Source organism: Triticum aestivum, chromosome 2D, assembly GCF_018294505.1.
Source record: "Triticum aestivum cultivar Chinese Spring chromosome 2D, IWGSC CS RefSeq v2.1, whole genome shotgun sequence".
NCBI lineage: Eukaryota > Viridiplantae > Streptophyta > Magnoliopsida > Poales > Poaceae > Triticum > Triticum aestivum.
This window is the reverse complement of record NC_057799.1, coordinates 590,348,331-590,366,398: the sequence shown is the minus strand read 5'-3', so window position 1 is coordinate 590,366,398 and position 18,068 is coordinate 590,348,331. Positions and strand designations below refer to the sequence as shown.

The 18,068-nt window shown below is 50.4% G+C and overlaps 1 protein-coding gene across 1 annotated transcript; it reads left to right on the top strand.

Moving 5' to 3' along the window:
- The first annotated feature begins 13,853 nt into the window (after nt 1-13,853).
- LOC123055998 (uncharacterized) lies at nt 13,854-18,068 on the top strand. Its single transcript, XM_044479778.1, has 3 exons — nt 13,854-15,199; nt 15,297-15,369; nt 17,583-18,068. Exons 1-3 carry the CDS (start codon nt 13,914-13,916, stop codon nt 18,066-18,068), a joined length of 1,845 nt encoding a protein of 614 aa, XP_044335713.1. The 5' UTR covers nt 13,854-13,913.

Sequence of the window (18,068 nt, the reverse complement as noted above, 5' to 3'; positions counted from 1 at the left end):
ACAGAGTGAACGCCTGACCGTTGCAGTGCCGGTCGACTCCTGATCTTCGATAGGTCGAGTGGTTCTTCATATGGTCGAGTGATCACAGGAAGGCCCGATCTCCGAGTGGTTGATGCGTCAAGTGGATGGCAATCGACGCCTTGGCAGGACCCTTCTTGTTTCCCTTTAGGTTTCTTTGCTTCTTTGATAATGACCCTAGATATGGCTCATAGGTCAGGCCTATGACCCTACCCCAGGTCTATGTCATCATCATTAGCCCCCGAATGGATTGAGGTCCGAGTGAGAGAAGGTTGAAGTAGATCTCACTTTGACTCTTGTGTTTCACAGCTTCCATGTTTGCACAAAGGCTAATGTCGGAACTTCGGCCTTGTTTCAGTCGCCTTGATCGATTCAAAAGTTGTCGATTGGATTTACAATGTCATCCATCAAGTGTTGTTTTGGTGCGCTGAACCTTCGGCGCGATTGACTGCAGCGCATCCCGGATCTCACGGGATTCAAAATTTTCAGGGAAGCGTGCGGGACGGGACGTGCCGAAGTAGACGGGACGGATAAAGGCGGATGCCTCGATCTCCGCGCCACCTTTTTCGCCACGTACGTCGCGGGACTGTCGCGGGATTTGATAAGATCGCCTGGGACCACACGTCAGCCACTCGGAAGTGACCCCTTATAAGGCGACGGGGCCGAGGCACCGGCACTGTTCGCGTGTCTTTCTTCTCTTCTTCCTCTGCTTCTCCAGGACATCTAGCTCCTCCGCCTCGATGCCGCCGCCCCGCCGCTATGGTGAAGGATAAGACGAAGGCGCTGGAGCGCGCAAAGAAGACGGCGGGGGCGGCGAAGGGTAAGAAGCTGAACTGCGGGTCGTCATCATGCTCGAAGCTGCCAGCGGATTGGATCTAAGGCGGCTGGATCCAATCTTCACTTCAGCAGGATGACCTGGATGAGCTGATGGAATCCGGTCTGGTCGCCAAGGGTGCGGCGAGGCTGCCGGGGAGGGAGATGGCGCCGCAACCCCGACCCGGTGAGTGCGTACTACTCGCTACCCACATCGACCGGGGTTTTTCGCTTCCTCCTCATGCCTTCTTCGGGGGTTTCTTGAACTTTTTTGGTGCTCAACTCCATCATTTCTCCCCCAATACCATCATATATCTTGCCGCATTTGTATCTATGTGTGAGAACTTTATGGGTTGTCGACCACATTGGGGTCTGTTCAAGCATATCTTCACCATTCGTTCTCAGTTGGTGAAGAAACCGAATTCGAGTGACGAGAAAACCCATGTCATCCAGATGTGCGGTGGTTTAGGTATCCAGAAGCGGAAGAGGAGCTCTTTCCCTTCTATGACCCTTCCTGAATCAGTTAGAGGCTGGCAGTCGACCTGGTTCTACTGCCAGGACCTCGCGACTCCTGGTCAATCAACCGGACTTCCCCCTTTCACCTTTGACCGTGCTCAGACTCCTTCTTCGTTGAAAGTGACTGTTGCTGAGAGAGCAGAGACGGACATGCTAGTTGATAGAGTAGTTCAGCTGATAAACCAGGGTGTCACCGGTATGGACCTGTTAGAGGTATTCCTCAGTCGATGCATTCAACCTCTTCAATATCGAGACCATCCCATGTGGATGTATACTGGGCCTGGCGACTCTGCTCGGGTGCATCCTGAAGAAGTGCCAGCCGAGACAGCGGCTATGTGGTTGACAAGCATTACCGGCAACAAGGATAACCCCAGAGGAGCTAGGAGAGTGGTGCCCTTCAGTGACGACAATCTGCCCGATAAGGTATGACCTTTATTCTGACTGTTTTTGAACGCACATTCCGATTGCTCTTGAACCCGACTGACTTTCACTCGACTCCTCGTTTTGCAGATTTATACCGAGACATACTCGATGCCGAATGGTGAACAAGCTCCGGCGCAGGACCAAGAGGGTGAGGACAGCGCGAAAGAGAGCGGTGAATGGGAATCCCCAAACGACGATGATGATGATGATGATGAGAGCGAGGAGTCGGACGAGGAGGAGGAGGAGGTCGACTCGGCGCCCCGAACCGAACGCCGATCTAAGCAACATCATGACCCAGCAGGCGGGCGCGGTAAGGTTGTGGCCTTGAGCACTCAGGCGCATAAGCATGCTCGGTCTGCGACTCCGGAGCTGACGGAGAAAGTCACCAAGCACCCCAAGACCAATCCCACCAAGGCTCGGAAGACCTTGCCAAAGATCAAGATGGATGTGCCTGTCGCCTTTGGGTAATATGTCCCTTCTGTGTTTTTTTTTCTTTGTACCGATTGATTCTTTTGTTCTGACCGAATGGATTGCAAACTTGCCCAGCCCTGCCTCTGTTGTGACTGATATGGATATCGACAAGGCTCCAAGGGATGAAGAGACCGAGGACGCGGCCACCTCTCGGGCTGGTGAGTCCGCTCAGTCAAAACTTATTTCGTCGATTGAATTGTCGACCGACTGATTTTCTGTTGTTTTCTCTTTTCACTGCAGCACCGCGAGACGTCGTCGTGCTTCCTGATGATGAAGAAGAAGAAATTCCTCTGAGGGAGAGGAAAAGGAGAGGCAAAGGCTCGAGCAGGAGAGTGCCTGAAGTTCAAGTCCCTCAGTCGACGCTGGTGCTTGAAGCGGTGGTCGAGCGAACTGGAGATCCGGTTCGGACCAACGTTACATTCGCCGACCCGCTGATGGCTGATCGCCCGTCGGGGTCGACTAATCCAGCTCCTGCTACTTCAGTGCAAGTCCATGTGTCCGACCCAGTGGGTGCTTCGACTGCTCTCGAGTCATCACTCTTTACTGCATACCAGACCCCAGACAACTCACCAAGTGCTACCAGGGAGGCTCTTCTCCAAGTGACCCTTGTTATGGAGCAGGTGAAGGTGATACACGAGGCCAGTCAGGTGGCCTACAACGCTAGCACCGCCCTGCAGACCAATGTTAAGGTCAGTTATCTCCCATCTGATCTTATTCCGATCACCCACTGGGGTGTGCCTTCCTTAAGGTTGTATAAGTCCACTTGAGTCGACTAGGATTGAGTCGACTGAATCTTTGACAAACTGCTTTATTATTCGCAAGATGCTTCATGGATGAGCGTTTTGGAACTTTATGTGCATCTATCATGAGTTTGCCCTTTGCATATGTTCGCCATCGGGTTGTAGTTCTTGCACTGTTGAACCAGTGGGGGCACGTTGAGTGCACCCACTGGGTGTAGTCCCCGAGACCATAGTTGACTGCGGGCAGTCGACTGTGGTCTAAGAGTTTAGATTTCCTCACTCGACCTGGACGGACCATGCCGAGTGGAGCTTAACCAGTGGGGGCATGCTAAGTGCACCCACTGGGTGTAGTCCCCGAGACTGTGGTCGGCTGCGGGCAGTCGACCATGGTCTGAGAACAACTTTTTTTACGCTCAAGCTGGGCAGACCATGCCGAGCGTTGAATCAAACTAGTGGGGGCACGTTGAGTGCACCCACTGGGTGTAGTCCCCGAGACTGCCGTTGAATGTTCGATTCGATGGCAGTCTTAGAGCAACTTTCACTGTGACGTTCTTTTGTTTCTGTCGACTGATATAACTCATATGCTGACTGCAGAAATCTTGTGACCTTGGGGCTCAGCTTTCTGTACTAAACAAGCAGCAAATCAGCCTCAATCTTGACCTGCGGCTGGCCCAGAACAACCTCAAGACGGCTCGTGAAGAAGTAACTGCTATGGGAGGTAATCAATCGTCGACTGTTCATCTTACAGCTTGTATTCTTCCGTGTGTGTTTTTGTCACCTTGAACCGAGTGACTTCACTCGAACAGATGTGCGTAGTGAAAACCGTCAACTTCAAGCTCGTCTGAAGAATGTTGTTTCTTTAGAGAAAATGAAGCAGGCTCTGGAGAAGAAGGACCTCGATCTTGCTGCTGCCCAGAAGGAGGCGCGAGAGAAAACAGCGCTTGCTGACAAGAAGCTAGCTTCAGTCGGTAAGTTGGAAGAAGAGAATTCCACTCTCAAGACCGCCATCTCCGATGCCAACCGGGAAGTCGAGCAATTGAAGAAGGACAAGGATAGGCTGACTGACGAGATCGGAAGTCTCAAGGCCAAGAAGGGCGAGCCAGAATCCTATCTGGGTCAGCTCGCCGCAAAACTGGTCTCAAAGCTTGAAGGTATGTGTTGGTCAATTGACTTGATGTTGTCGACTGATAAGGTTTACCATCCTGTCGAGTCACTGTCCACTCGACTGCGCAGAACTTTGCCAAGACTTCGAGGAAGAAACTGGGCGGGTCGAGACTGGTCTCGATCCCATAAACTGTCCAGTCAAGGATGATGTCGCAATGAACGTGATGCGGATGGAATCTCGCGTGGACAGCGCAATTGCCTATCTCGCCCGTCTGAAGGCGGCGATGACTCAGGTTGATGCTGAACTCTGGCCCCAGGCGGAACTGTCTCAAGACCTCGAGTCTCTGATGGTTCAACTGAACCAGATACCCGGCCGAGTGCAAGAATGGAAGAAATCATCTGCTCGCTGCGGTGCTGATGTCGCTCTGTCACTAGTTCGAGTGCACTGCAAGGACGTCAACGAGGACAAGCTGGCAGCGCTCAAGGTTGTCAACACCAAAAAGTTCACTTTCCAGTCCTTCATGGATACTTTCCTCGACGCCGCCACTCGCATTGCAGACAGCATAGACCTCAACAGTTTCTGCGATCCAGCCAGTCCTTCTTCTGCCGAGTGACCCAAAAAACTTTATGCTTCACCTTTATTTGCCTCGGAATGCCGAGTGATTGTGTAATCATTAAACTCCTTTGGGCTTGATGCTCGAGTACTTTAATCTGTAGGCCGGAACCTTAGGATTTATCCGAACTTGGTTTACTTCTGAATATGCTTGTGTTTGCTTTCGAATGGTACTTGTTCCTTCACTCGGAATAAGATTTTGATCGGTGCAGCTTCATGGTGGAAAGTGACAGTCGACCTGCACTTTGTCGTCCTTGCAGATAGGGATGGAGCGTACGTTATACTTGTGGCGCAGCTCCGAGGAGAAGGTTGCAGTCGACCTGCGCCTCGTCGTCCTTACGGATCGGGATGGAGCGTACGTTATACTTGTGGCGCAGCTCCGAGGAGAAGGTAGCAGTCGACCTACACCTCGTCATCCTTGTAGATCGGGATGGAATGTGTGGCCAAGTCTCCGAATGAGAAGGTCAGTTCTCATTCGGAACGTATTTCATACTTAGGCGAGTACTGGACTGCGGCTAAGCCTCCGAGCGAGAGGGTTGCTCACCACTCGGTAGGATTTTATAAACTTAGGCGAGTACTAGACTGCAGCTAAGCCTCCGAGTGAGAGGGCTGCTCACCACTCGGTAGGATTTTATAAACTTAGGCGAGTACTGGACTGCAGCTAAGCCTCCGAGTGAGAGGGCTACTCACCACTCGGTAGGATTTTATAAACTTAGGCGAGTACTGGACTGCAGCTAAGCCTCCGAGTGAGAGGGCTGCTCACCACTCGGTAGGATTTTATAAACTTAGGCGAGTGCTGGACTGCAGCTAAGCCCCCGAGTGAGAGGGTTGCTCATCACTCGGTAGGATTTTATGAACTTAGGCGAGTACTAGACCGCAGCTAAGCCCCCGAGTGAGAGGGTTGCTCATCACTCGGTGGGATTTTATGAACTTAGGCGAGTACTGGACTACAGCTAAGCCCCCGAGTGAGAGGCTTGCTCACCACTCGGTAGGATTTTATAAACTTAGGCGAGTACTGGACTGCAGCTAAGCCCCCGAGTGAGAGGCTTGCTCACCACTCGGTAGGATTTCTTCAAACTTAGGTGAAACAGATTCGTAGCTAAGCCCCCGAGTGAGAGGCTTGCTCACCACTCAATAGGATTTTCCAAACTTAGGCGAAACAGATTCGCAGCTAAGCCCCCGAGTGAGAGGCTTGCTCACCACTCGGTAGAATTTTTAAAACTTAGGCGAAGCGGATTCGCAGCTAAGTCACCCACTGGGGGATTTTAAACACAAGATTATTCAACGGCAATCATATTTAGGTAACTGTAAAACTCTGTCTTTGATAACCAAACTAAACAGGTGTTTCTTATTACATCTCGACAGACCGAGTGTTTAAGTATAAAAGGGGCGGAGCAGTTCCGCGTTCCAAGCGTGTGGCTCGTCTTTCTTGTGTTCGACGTTGTAGAGGTGGTACGCTCCATTGTGAAGTACTTTGGTAACGATGAAGGGACCTTCCCAAGCTGGGGCAAGCTTATGTGGTCTCTGCTGATCCACTCGAAGAACCAAATCCCCCTCCTGAAAGGCTCGACCTCTCACGTTTCTGGCATGGAATCAACACAGGTCTTGCTGATAGATGGTCGACCGAATCAGGGCCATTTCTCTTTCTTCTTCCAGGAGGTCCACTGCGTCTTGCCGTGCTTGCTCTGCTTCAGCTTCTGAGAAAAGTTCGACTCGGGGCGCATTGTGAAGCAAATCACTCGGAAGTACAGCTTCAGCTCCGTAGACCAAGAAGAATGGAGTTCGGCCAATCGACTGATTGGGAGTTGTCCTCAGACCCCAAAGTACCGACGGAAGTTCATCAACCCAGGCGCCTGCCGCATGCTTGAGATCACGCATCAGTCGAGGTTTGAGACCTTTGAGAATCAATCTGTTTGCTCTTTCGGCTTGTCCATTCGACTGGGGATGGGCGACTGAAGCATAGTCGACCCGAGTACCTTGAGAAGCGCAGAAAGCTCTGAACTCATCAGAATTGAAGTTCGACCCATTGTCAGTGATGATGCTGTGTGGCACACCATATCTGAATGTCAATTCTCTGATAAAACTGACAGCAGTACTGGCTTCAAGATTCTTGATAGGTTTAGCTTCAACCCATTTGGTGAACTTGTCGACCGCCACGAGCACATGAGTGAAGCCACTCCTGCCAGTCCTCAGAGGCCCAACCATATCTAATCCCCAGACAGCAAAAGGCCAGACGAGTGGAATGGTCTTCAGAGCAGATGCAGGCTTGTGAGACATGTTGGAGTAGAACTGGCAACCTTCACACTTGTCTACTATTTCCTTTGCCATTTCATTTGCTCGTGGCCAATAAAATCCTGCTCGGTATGCTTTAGCCACAATGGTCCGAGAGGACGCATGGTGACCACAGGTCCCCGAGTGGATGTCGTTGAGGATCACTCGACCTTCTTCTGGTGTTATGCACTTCTGACAGACTCCGGTCACACTTTCTCTGAACTGCTGCCCTCTTATCACAGTAAAGGCTTTGGATCGACGGACGATCTGACGAGCTTCCTCTTCATCCTCCGGGAGTTCCTTCCTAAGAATGTATCCAATGTATGGCACAGTCCAGTCGGGAGTAATGACCAAAGCTTCCATAATCAAGTCGACCAAGGCTCGACTTCAGTCAGATCGGTGGTGCTGTTTGGTTGTGGGGGCTCTTCAGTGAAAGGATCTTCCTGAAGTGAAGGTGTATGAATATGTTCCAAAAACACATTGCTGGGAATAGCTTCTCTCTTGGAACCTATCTTCGCCAAGTCATCAGCTGCTTGATTTTTCAGTCAGGGTATATGATGGAGCTCTAACCCCTCAAACTTCTTTTCCAGCTTTCTCACTGCATTACAGTAACCAGTCATAGTCGGGCTTCTGACGTCCACTCCTTCATCACTTGATTAACCACTAAATCCGAGTCACCGTAGACCATGAGGCGACGGACGCCGAGTGAAATGGCCATACGCAACCCGTACAGGAGAGCCTCGTATTCAGCTTCATTGTTGGAAGAATCAAAGTGAATCTGGAGAACATAACTGAGCTTGTATCCTCGGGGGGATACCAATACCACCCCAGCACCGGAACCATACAGCATCTTGGAGCCATCGAAGAACATGGTCCAATGCTCCGAGTGAACTTGAGTCGGCAATTGCTGCTCAATCCACTCGGCAAGGAAATCAGCGATTCCTTGGGACTTGATAGCTTTCGTTGCCTCAAACTTGATATCTAACGGAAGGAGTTCAATTGCCCGCTTCGCCACTCGACCAGTTGCATCTCTGTTGTTCAGAATTTCATACAGTGGTGCATCACTGACGACTGTAATGGAGTGACCAGAGAAATAATGCACAACCTTCTTCATGGTCATATAGATTTCATAGACAAGCTTCTGATAATGCGGGTATCTCTGCTTGGATGGAGTCAAAACTTCCGAAAGATAGTATACTGGGCGTTGAACTTTATAAGCTTTTCCTTCTTCTTCTCGCTCGACCGTGAGTATTGTACTGACAACTTGTCCAGTGGCTGCAATATAAAGCAGTAAAGGCTCTTTGCTGATTGGGGCAGCGAGCACCGACTGGGTGGAAAGCAGGGCTTTGAGCTCTGCAAACGCTGCATCAGCTTCGTCAGTCCACTCGAACTTGTCGGATTTCTTCATCAGTCGGTAAAGAGGCAAGGCCTTTTCACCAAGACGAGAAATGAATCGAATCAAGGCAGCCAAACACCCGGTGAGCTTCTGAACGTCATGTACGCGCACGGGGCGTTTCATTCGGAGGATGGTAGCAACTTTCCCTGGGTTTGTGTCGATCCATCGTTCGAAAACGAGGAAACCGAGTAACTTCCCACCTGGGACTCCGAATGTGCACTTCGACGGGTTTAGCTTGATATCATACCTTCTCAAGTTGGCAAAGGTTTCAGCGAGGTCAGCCAGTAGGTCGGAACCTTTGCGTGACTTGACCACGATATCATCCATATATGCTTCCACATTCCGATTGATTTGAGTGAGCAGGCACTTCTGAATCATCCTCATGAATGTGGCTCCGGCGTTCTTGAGGCCGAATGGCATGGTGACATAATAGAAGCACCCGAATGGAGTGATGAAAGCCGTTTTTATCTCATCGGGCCCATACAGTCGGATCTGATGGTACCCAGAATAGGCGTCTAGAAAAGACAGTCGCTCACACCCCGCAGTCGAGTCGACAATCTGGTCGATGTGGGGCAGAGGAAAATGATCTTTTGGGCAGGCCCGATTGATATGCTTGAAGTCAATGCACATGCGAAGCGAGTCGTCCTTCTTGGGGACCATGACAACATTGGCCAACCACTCGGAGTGGTAAATCTCTCGGATCAACTCAGCTGCTAGGAGCCGAGCCACCTCTTCACCAATTGCTTTTCTCTTCTGCACGGCGGACCGTCGAAGATGTTCTTTGACTGGCTTTGCGTTTGGTCAACTCGCAAACGGTGCTCAGCCAGTCCCCTGGGTACACCCGACATGTCAGAAGGTTTCCATGCAAAGATGTCCCAGTTCTCACGGAGGAACTGGATGAGCGCTTCTTCTTATTTGCTATCGAGTGTCGTTGAAATATGAGTCGGAGCAGCATTGGGATCGGTCGGGTGAATATGAATCGGCTTCGTTTCACCGGCCGACTGAAATGCAGAGTCTGTAGCAGGCTTTTTGGCTCGCAGCAAATCACTCGGATCTACGTTCTTCTGGTACTCTTGCAATTCAACTACTGCCATCTGCGCATCAGCAATTTTGAAACCCTTCTGAAAGCATTCCTCTGCCTTCTGCCGATTGCCAGTGATCACTCCTCTAGGACCGGGCATCTTCAATTTGAGGTACACGTAACATGGTCGAGCCAAAAAACGTGCATAAGCGGGTCTGTCCAGAATAGCATGATAAGCACTCTGGAAATCCACAACTTCAAACGTCAACTTCTCTTTGTGCTAATTCTTTGAATCACCGAAAACCACGTCAAGGGCGATCTGACCGAGTGATTGTGCCTTCTTGCCAGGTATGACACCGTGGAAACTCATATTGCTTTCACTCAGCTTGGACATCGGAATGCCCATCTGCTTCAAAGTTTCAGCATAAAGGATATTCAGGCCACTGCCACCGTCCATTAACACTTTGGTGAGTCGAGTGCCTTCCACCACAGGGTCGACCACCAACGCTTGCCTCCCAGGGGTGGCTATACGCGCCGGGTAATCAGACTGGTCAAATGTAATGGCAGTTTGAGACCACTTCAAATAACTGGGTGTTGCCGGAGCAACCATGTTCACTTCTCTGTTGATAACTTTCAGTCGACTCTTGCTCTCGACATCAGCAAAAATCATCAGAGTGGAGTTGATGTTAGGGAAACCATCATCATCTTCCTCCTTATCCTCACTCTTGTCCAACCCTTTCTCCTTGCCACCGGACTGTTTCTCACGGAACTGTTGGATCAGGAGTCGACACTGTCTAGTGGTATGTTTGGGGTAAATGAAATTACCCTCTTCATCTTTCTTGGTATGGATGTGACACGGTAAATCCAACACATCATTTCCAGCTTGATCCTTTACTTTCTTGGGGGTCAGGGCCCTTTGGGCTTCCCCTTGAACTTTCCTTAAGTCACAGCCAAAGCTTCACCAGGAGCAGCAGGCTCGGCTTTACGCTTCTGCTTCCGAGTGGACGTACCTCCGGCATCCTGGCCGACTGGTTTGCTCTTCCTGCTGCGGAGTCGATCCTCTTCTTCTCCGTTGGCGTACCGAGTGGCTATTTCCATCATCCGAGTCAAGGACATAGCCCCTGTCCGCCCGAATTTCAAGACTAGCTCCCGATACTTCACGCCTTCCTTGAAGGCACAAACAGCTTGGTGCTGAGATACATTTTACACTGTGTGATGCAAGGTGGTCCACCTCTGAATATAATCCCTCAAAGTCTCATTCGGTTTCTGCACACAATGTTGCAATTCTGTCAGCCCTGCTGGTCGTTTGCAAGTTCCTTCAAAGGTTCTAACAAACACTCGAGCGAGCTCTTCCCAGCTCTATATACTGCCAGGTGCCAACTGAGTCAACCATGCTCTGGCTGAGCCCTCCAACATCAAGGGAAGGTGCTTCATGGCCACTTCATCATTGCTGCCTCCAATCTGTACAGCCACTCGGTAATCCTCTAGCCAAGTATCAGGCTTGGACTCACCAATAAACTTGCCGACTCCAGTCGCCAACCTGAAGTTGGGTGGAATCACCGCAGCTCTGATGGCTCTGCTGAAACACTCAGGGCCTGAAACATGTACTCTGCTGCCAGTCGGTTGGTCTCTGTCACGGCCCTCTCTGTGTGCTCTGTTCCTGTCTACCAGACCTTGAACGAGAATTGATCTCGCATCAAAGCCTGGCTCTCTGGGGTCGACTGGACCTCTGCGCGCGCCATTGTGAGGGCGTATGTCATCATGCTGCCGAGGCGCATTCAATCCACTCCTCAGAGGAGGTGTGGGCACTCGACGACGATCGTCTCGACCGAGTCGGTGATCATATTGCTCATGGTTCCTGTGCCGATCTTGCCGGGGCTCACGTCCCTCACGCCTCGGGGGCGATCTTGGGCTGTGGGCCGACTGAATTGTGTCCGCCCTCACCGAGCTACTGTGAATCATGTTCCGTGTGACTGAGACACTGCTGTATTCTGCTCTCCTGCTGCCCGGAGTAAAGCCCGAATCTACATCAAACGTCAGCCAGCCTCCGATTGGGAGGGCTGAATCGACTCCGCTATACGAGCTGCAGCAGTGACATTTTCAATCGGCGTGCGGTATACCTGCGGTGGAGGTGGAAAAAGTTGTCGTCGACTGGAATCAGGGATCCGCTGCCGAGCGCGCTCGTCGAGAGCTCGCTGGAGGTTATCCAGTCGAGTGCGTTCAGCCAGGTTGGCCAAGCGCACCTCCTCCAAGGCCCGAGCCTCGGGGGTCTCCCCAACGATGGGAGTGTGGAGTGCATCCATATTGCGGCGGCGAAGCTCTTCCCTTTGCTGCGAAGAAAGTGGCTCGGGGCGGTACTCCTCGTGGACATGCGACGAATCGTCATTGCCATCACCACCGTCCTCGCGGGGGAAGCCAGGAGGACTGCGCGGTTCGTTGACCATCAAAACTTCTGCTGCGGGATCGCTGCTGTCGCACTCGGATGCGGTCTCTGCGGAGCCAGTCGAACAGGCCGTAGAGAGTTTCGTCGGGCTCGATTGCCGCGACTTGCGGAGTAGCCGACTGGCGGGCCACCGCATGCCTCACCCACCGCTGAAGTCGCGACCGATCGGACCGCTTGCGACGGCGTGCGGCGGGGAGTGAGGACATCACAGGAGTCGACTGGTACTGAGTCGACTGCTGCCGGAGGAGGACGCCGCGAACGCACGCGCGAAAGTGCGTCGCCCCACGGACGGGGAGCGCCTCAACGTCGAGTGGAGCTTCTTGGAGCCAGGCAGAGTTGTCGGCAATGAAGACGAGCGCGTCGAGACGGACCTCGCGGCCCTCAGCCAATCCTCCGCCGGAAACCATGACGATGGGAATCGGAAAAATTGCAACTTCACCGAAAAGTCGCTAAGACACCTGCCCCACGGTGGGCGCCAACTGTCGTGGTTCTAAGTCTGACAGTAGAGGAGGGGGGTAGGTATGGAGAGGCAAGATCCCAGCTACGGTGAAGTTGTACACACGAGTTTACGAGTTCAGGCCCTTCTCGGAGGAAGTAAAAGCCCTACGCCTCGGAGCCCGGAGGCGGTCGATTGGTTTATGCGTGTGAATGTTACAGGGGGTGCGAACCCTTGTGCCAGTGGAGGGGGGTGGCTTATATAGAATGCGCCAGGACCCCAGCCAACCCACGTTACAAGGGGTTCAATGTACATAAAGACGGGGCGTTACTGATAACGCCAGCATCAAGTGCTATAAATGGCTTTAAAGACTACGGAGTGAACGCCTGACCGTTGCAGTGCCGGTCGACTCCTGATCTTTGATAGGTCGAGTGCTTCTTCATATGATCGAGTGACCACACGAAGGCCCGATCTCCGAGTGGTTGATGCGTCGAGTGGATGGCAATCGACGCCTTGGCAGGACCCTTCTTGTTGCCCTTTAGGTTTCTTTGCTTCTTTGATAATGACCCTGGATAGAGCTCATAGGTCGGGCCTATGACCCTACCCCAGGTCTATGTCATCATCATTCGCCGCCAAGGAGTGGGGCCGGGGCACCTCCATTTTAATTACTACCGAGTCTGCTTTGAACCGTTTATGGTTTATGCATTGAACCGTTATATCTGCGGTACTGCTTATATCTGAATTATGCTAGTTGATGCTCTATTTATACTCTGTTGTGCTTATGATGTGTGCTGCCGAAGTGTGGTGGTAACCTCACCAACTAGCCAAAGAGGTTACCACACATCAGGCCTTGCATACAACCAAACACCATGCCCTGGGTTTGTGGACTAACATGCAGGCAACCAAACACCAGGCAGTGTGGTTCAGCCCATGCAGGTAAGAGGGCATGCAGGCAACCAAACAACATGCATATGGTGCATTTGAGGCTGCATTTGCATAGTCAGGTTGGGTGGAAAAGTGTATGCAATGCGGGTACTGTAGCGCACGGCAACCAAACACGCCCTATATCTTCATTGAGGAAACGTAGATAAGCATCGGTGGTATGATGCCTCGTTGATATCCCAGCAAGGGGCCAGGTTGATCGCGCACATATGGTTAGTGGATACTCGCTAGCCACGACATCGACACTCGATGTAAATTTTATTATGCTTGAGGTACTTTATTACTTCGGTGAATCTTTGATTGTAATTTTTTATTGATAGTTTACTAAGCTGACCGCTCGGTATAATTCCTATGAATCTTTATGGTATAACCGATCCTTTTCTGATAAAGAAAATCACCTAGTACGTAGTATTCGCTCCGTCCTAAAATAAGTTAGTACAAAGTTGAGTCACTTAATCTGGGATGGAGGGAGTACTAAATAAGCTTGTGGTTATTTATAGAAAAAAAGAAAGTGAGAATGGCATGGATTCACTTACAGGAAATATAAACCAAACAAAATGGGAAATTATTAGCCGGCAAAAGGAAGGTGACGGAGTTGCTGGGAAGACTGAAACCCGAATCGTCTGTCAAAGATTGCCATGTCGAAGGGATTCTCGACCTTTCTCGTTTATTACCCACAAACAAATCTGCCAGTCGAGTGGACACCATGTCGATGTCACCCTCGGCGCACCGCAAGCGCCGCCCTTCGGCCGCGACTGCCACCAACAAGCGCCGCCGCCGCGTGTCCTCCTCCTCCTCCGCCGCCGCCGCCGCCTCGGAATCCTCCGATGTCTCCTCCTGGGGGTCGCCGCTTCCCGCAGACCTGGTCTGCCTGATCGGGTGGCGGGCGCTGGCCGGCGACCTGCGCGACTACGTGCGCCTCCGCGCCGTCTGCCGCGAATGGCGCTCCGCCACCGTCTGCCCGCGCGGCCGCGGCCTCCACGACCCGCGCTTCCACCCGCGCCGCTGGATGATGCTCCCCGAGGGCCACGGCATCCACCCCGGCCACCGCAAGCTGGGCGGGTACATCCGCTTCATCAACCTGTCCACCGGCGCCATCGTCCGCGTCCGGCTCCCGCTTTTCAGCAGCCACTGCATCCTCGACTCCGTCGACGGGATCCTGCTGCTGCAGCGGGACGAGGACACCGTCATCCGCCTCCTCCACCCCTTCACCGGCGACATTGTGGACCTCCCTCCGCTCGCCACCCTTCTGACAGGGTTAACACCCATCCAGATGAAGATGTTCAGCTGGAACGTTCTGAGGACCGTCGGTGCTACCGCATTCACAGTGAGCGCAGATGGAGTCGTCACCGCCATGATTGGGCTCTTCAAATTGGGACGGGTAGCCTGTGCCACCACCATGGACCAGCAATGGAGGCTCTCGACATGGAGCATATCAAATGGTTGGAGGCCGCTGTCGTTCCAAGGCAAGATGTACACGTTGCACACTCCCACAAATGGCAGCGAGCTTCAGATCTTCCAAATCGAGTTACCAGGGCCCGGGGAGAAGGAGGACTTTGATAGAATCTTGTGCTATCTACCAGCACCTAAGTTGATTGCCACATGTCTGGCAGGCAAACCTCGGAGGCCTTTTTACTACCTCGCAGAATGTGATTCGGAGATCCTGGTGATCGGCCGTTGCCTTACAGATTCACTGCACGTTGAGGTGTACAGACTATCTGACATCATCCAAGACAGGATTGTCCCGGTAACGAGCATCGGAGGAAATGCTCTCTTTATTGAAGAAAGGGTCTTGAGTGTCAGCAGTAGAGTGCACCCCACCATTGTAGGTGACTCTGTTGTACATCTCCATTGCAAAGAATTTTATCTTGGGCATTACCAACTTGCCACTGGGACATGGTTGCCAACAGCGGATGGGTGTGCCAGAGGTGGTGTACCGAGCCCTTGTAGCCTCATCTACCATATCTTCACCTGTTGCTGTCGACCGACTTGGTGAGCGAGTCGTTTCCATGCTTTGCTGTTGCTTAATTGGAGCCTATATATGCTACTTGTTGAGCTGATTGTTTTCACACCTACGCCGTGCTTGTAGGAACAAAGGGGGGCTTCTTTATCAGGGTAATGTGCAACCTAGTTGGAGAGTGAAGAGAAAATGGCGTGAGGGGGTGAGTATGATCTGGAATACCTCAATGGTCGCAAACTTATAAGTAATATCATATCAGTAGGGTAACTTTATCTTTTGACCATTGATTAGATTTGAGATATACAACATACCATTCGTGATTGCACAAACATAAGTTGCTACAATTCTTCTTTGTCTTTACAACTAGTGAAATAACACTCTGTAGACACTAGCTACACCTATAGTCATTGGAAATATATGTGGTGTGATCACCATTTGTGATATGAATTGTGCAATCAGCTTTTGCTTGGGCACCAAATTAGCATGGGAATTTGCCCGAAACTCCATTTTCCAAGAAAACAGACACAGACTCTGACTGCGTTGTAGTGTTGAATATATAACCGGGGCAAAATATTTACAATAGGAAGTGTTACAACTTTGAAGCCTATGGCTGAAATGGAACTCAATTTGAACTGCGTAAAAAACTCAAAGAAATAATTTTATGGTCCTTCTTGACTTAATCAACCATGAATTCCTGGTTGGGCAGCACTTGTTGGTTCTGTGCTTCCAAGTACACCAGGCATGCATCAAGCATGAAAACCTCTTAGAAAAAGGGGCACTGGAAATTTTGTTTCCCCTGATGCATCATCTCTGCTCTGTCATGCCCAGCCGTAGCTGCCAGACAACACCCATTGGTGTTGCTGAAAGCACACTGAAGAAAGAAGTGTCTTGATGTCTCCTCTGTGTTCTCCATAGAGCATCCTTCTTGATAGCATTTACTGTCTTTTAAGCTACATCTCCGAGCATCACAACCCCGTGGGTTTCTCCTTAATTAGCATGCATGTGGCACTGTTCTGATAACCTTGCAGCATGATCACATTCATCATGTGTGGTACTTGGTTTGTCACTGTTGAGTTTTGTTAGAGAAGAGAAAATGCAAGTGATTTTGCCAAGGTCTGCATTGTTTTTTGCATTGTTGGGGGTCACTTTTGTCATGTGTGGTATGGTGTGTCAATGTTGAGTTTTGTTGGAGAAGAGAAAGTGCAAGTGGTATGTATGCATAGGTTTTTGTATCGTTAGTGAGTCAAACACATGTATTACTAGCATGGTACTTCGACGGATTTTATAGTAACTAACAAGGATAGTGGTGGACTTAATCTTGTCAACTGTGATGCATTTGCAGATTCGGTAGCTCGTCAATTACATCTTGATACTCGGTTGTGTATCTCTGTTTTGCATTCGATCATATTGATTTAGTTTTCTTTTTGTGTATTTCTGCTTCGATCATATTGATTTAATTAGTAGTTTTCGTTTTACAGGGATTTGGCTAGTGGTTTAACAGTCACTGATCTGATATCTGTTTTCTTCTTGCCCTTTTGCTAGGCCTAAATGGTTCTCGTGTCACAGAAAAGGAGCGGAGACTAAACTAAATTATCTATCACGTTTTCCTTTTGGCAGTGGCACTCTATTTTCAAGGCAGTGTCAGACTTTTAAATTATCGTAATCTTTTCGCTAAATAATTGTAATCTTTATGTTTAAAAAATACAAGTTAATGCATCCTTTTTATACTATGAAATTGTTCTAACGTAGTTCTGTACTTGTTTATCTCCAAATCAGCTTATATCACTAGTCTCATTGATTTTCATCTTGCACCTGAATAAGCAACCAGGACTTGTACATGTTTTGTTATCATGCATAATCTTAATATCTTTTCTATATCAGCATAAGGTATTTCCTCCAGTTCATTGCCCTCACTCCGCTTACCTGCTCGCTCCTTCCAATAGGAAATCAACTTCTTCAACCGCATGATTTCTCTTGGGGCAACATGCTTTCTCTCGTGCAACATATATACATACAGCACAAAAACAATGCCATTGAACACCTGCATAACAAGTTTGAAAATTCAGTCCAAAACCATGGAACAGAAATATATCACAGGAGCTAAGCACCTGATGGATGGAACACATAAATATCACGAGATAAGCATATTATGCAAGAAGATTCAGTTAAAATTTTCATATCTCTTTGTTTTGTCGACCGAAAATGCAAATGACTCTTCATCTCTTTTCTCTGACCAACGGAAGCATTGTCTCTTGATCTCTTGGATCGTTTCCTCGTCAACACTCAATCAAGCGACTGTTCGTTCCCAACGAGGCATTGAATTCTGACGCGATACACGAGGAGTCCTTCCCTGTTCCATTCAGTAAAGAAGAAGTTCACGGATTCACATCTGCCCACTGCAGCTATATAATGCAGGAGCTGGTAGTTCGATCGACCAACGCACAAACACCTTCTCCCATGGCCAAACCAGAACCCCATATCTGCATGACCCTTACCGTCGCCGCGAGAAGGATCTACGACTTCAAGGTTGAGGGCTACTCCGTCGCCAAATCGATGACTTCCGGCGGCAAATACTTCCAGTCCGACACCTTCAGCGTCGGCGGCTACGACTGGGCCATGCGCTTCAGCTACAACGCAATGTTTGGTAGTACATCGTTCTACCTCGTTTGCCTGAGCAAAATCAAGTCTGAAGTCGGCGTGGTCTCTATGTGCACGCTGCTCGAAAAGTCCGGCAAGCCGTCGGCGACGATCGAGCAGAGGCTGTCCACTATATTCTCATGCTGCGGTCAGCGGGAAGTCTTCGCCGGTTTCATGAGCGAGGAAGATTTCAAGGATCACCTTCAGGGCGATTGCCTCACTATACGCTGCACCATCTCTGTCCTGAGAAATCCGATGACTTAG

Bases quoted from the DNA above. Each gene is read 5' to 3' on its own strand.
- LOC123055998 (XM_044479778.1), top strand. From the start codon at position 13,914: ATGTCGATGTCACCCTCGGCGCACCGCAAGCGCCGCCCTTCGGCCGCG. The intron at 15,200-15,296 runs GTGAGCGAGTCG...CCGTGCTTGTAG, and splicing joins TGTTGCTGTCGACCGACTTG to GAACAAAGGGGGGCTTCTTT. The intron at 15,370-17,582 runs GTGAGTATGATC...TATATAATGCAG, and splicing joins AGAGAAAATGGCGTGAGGGG to GAGCTGGTAGTTCGATCGAC.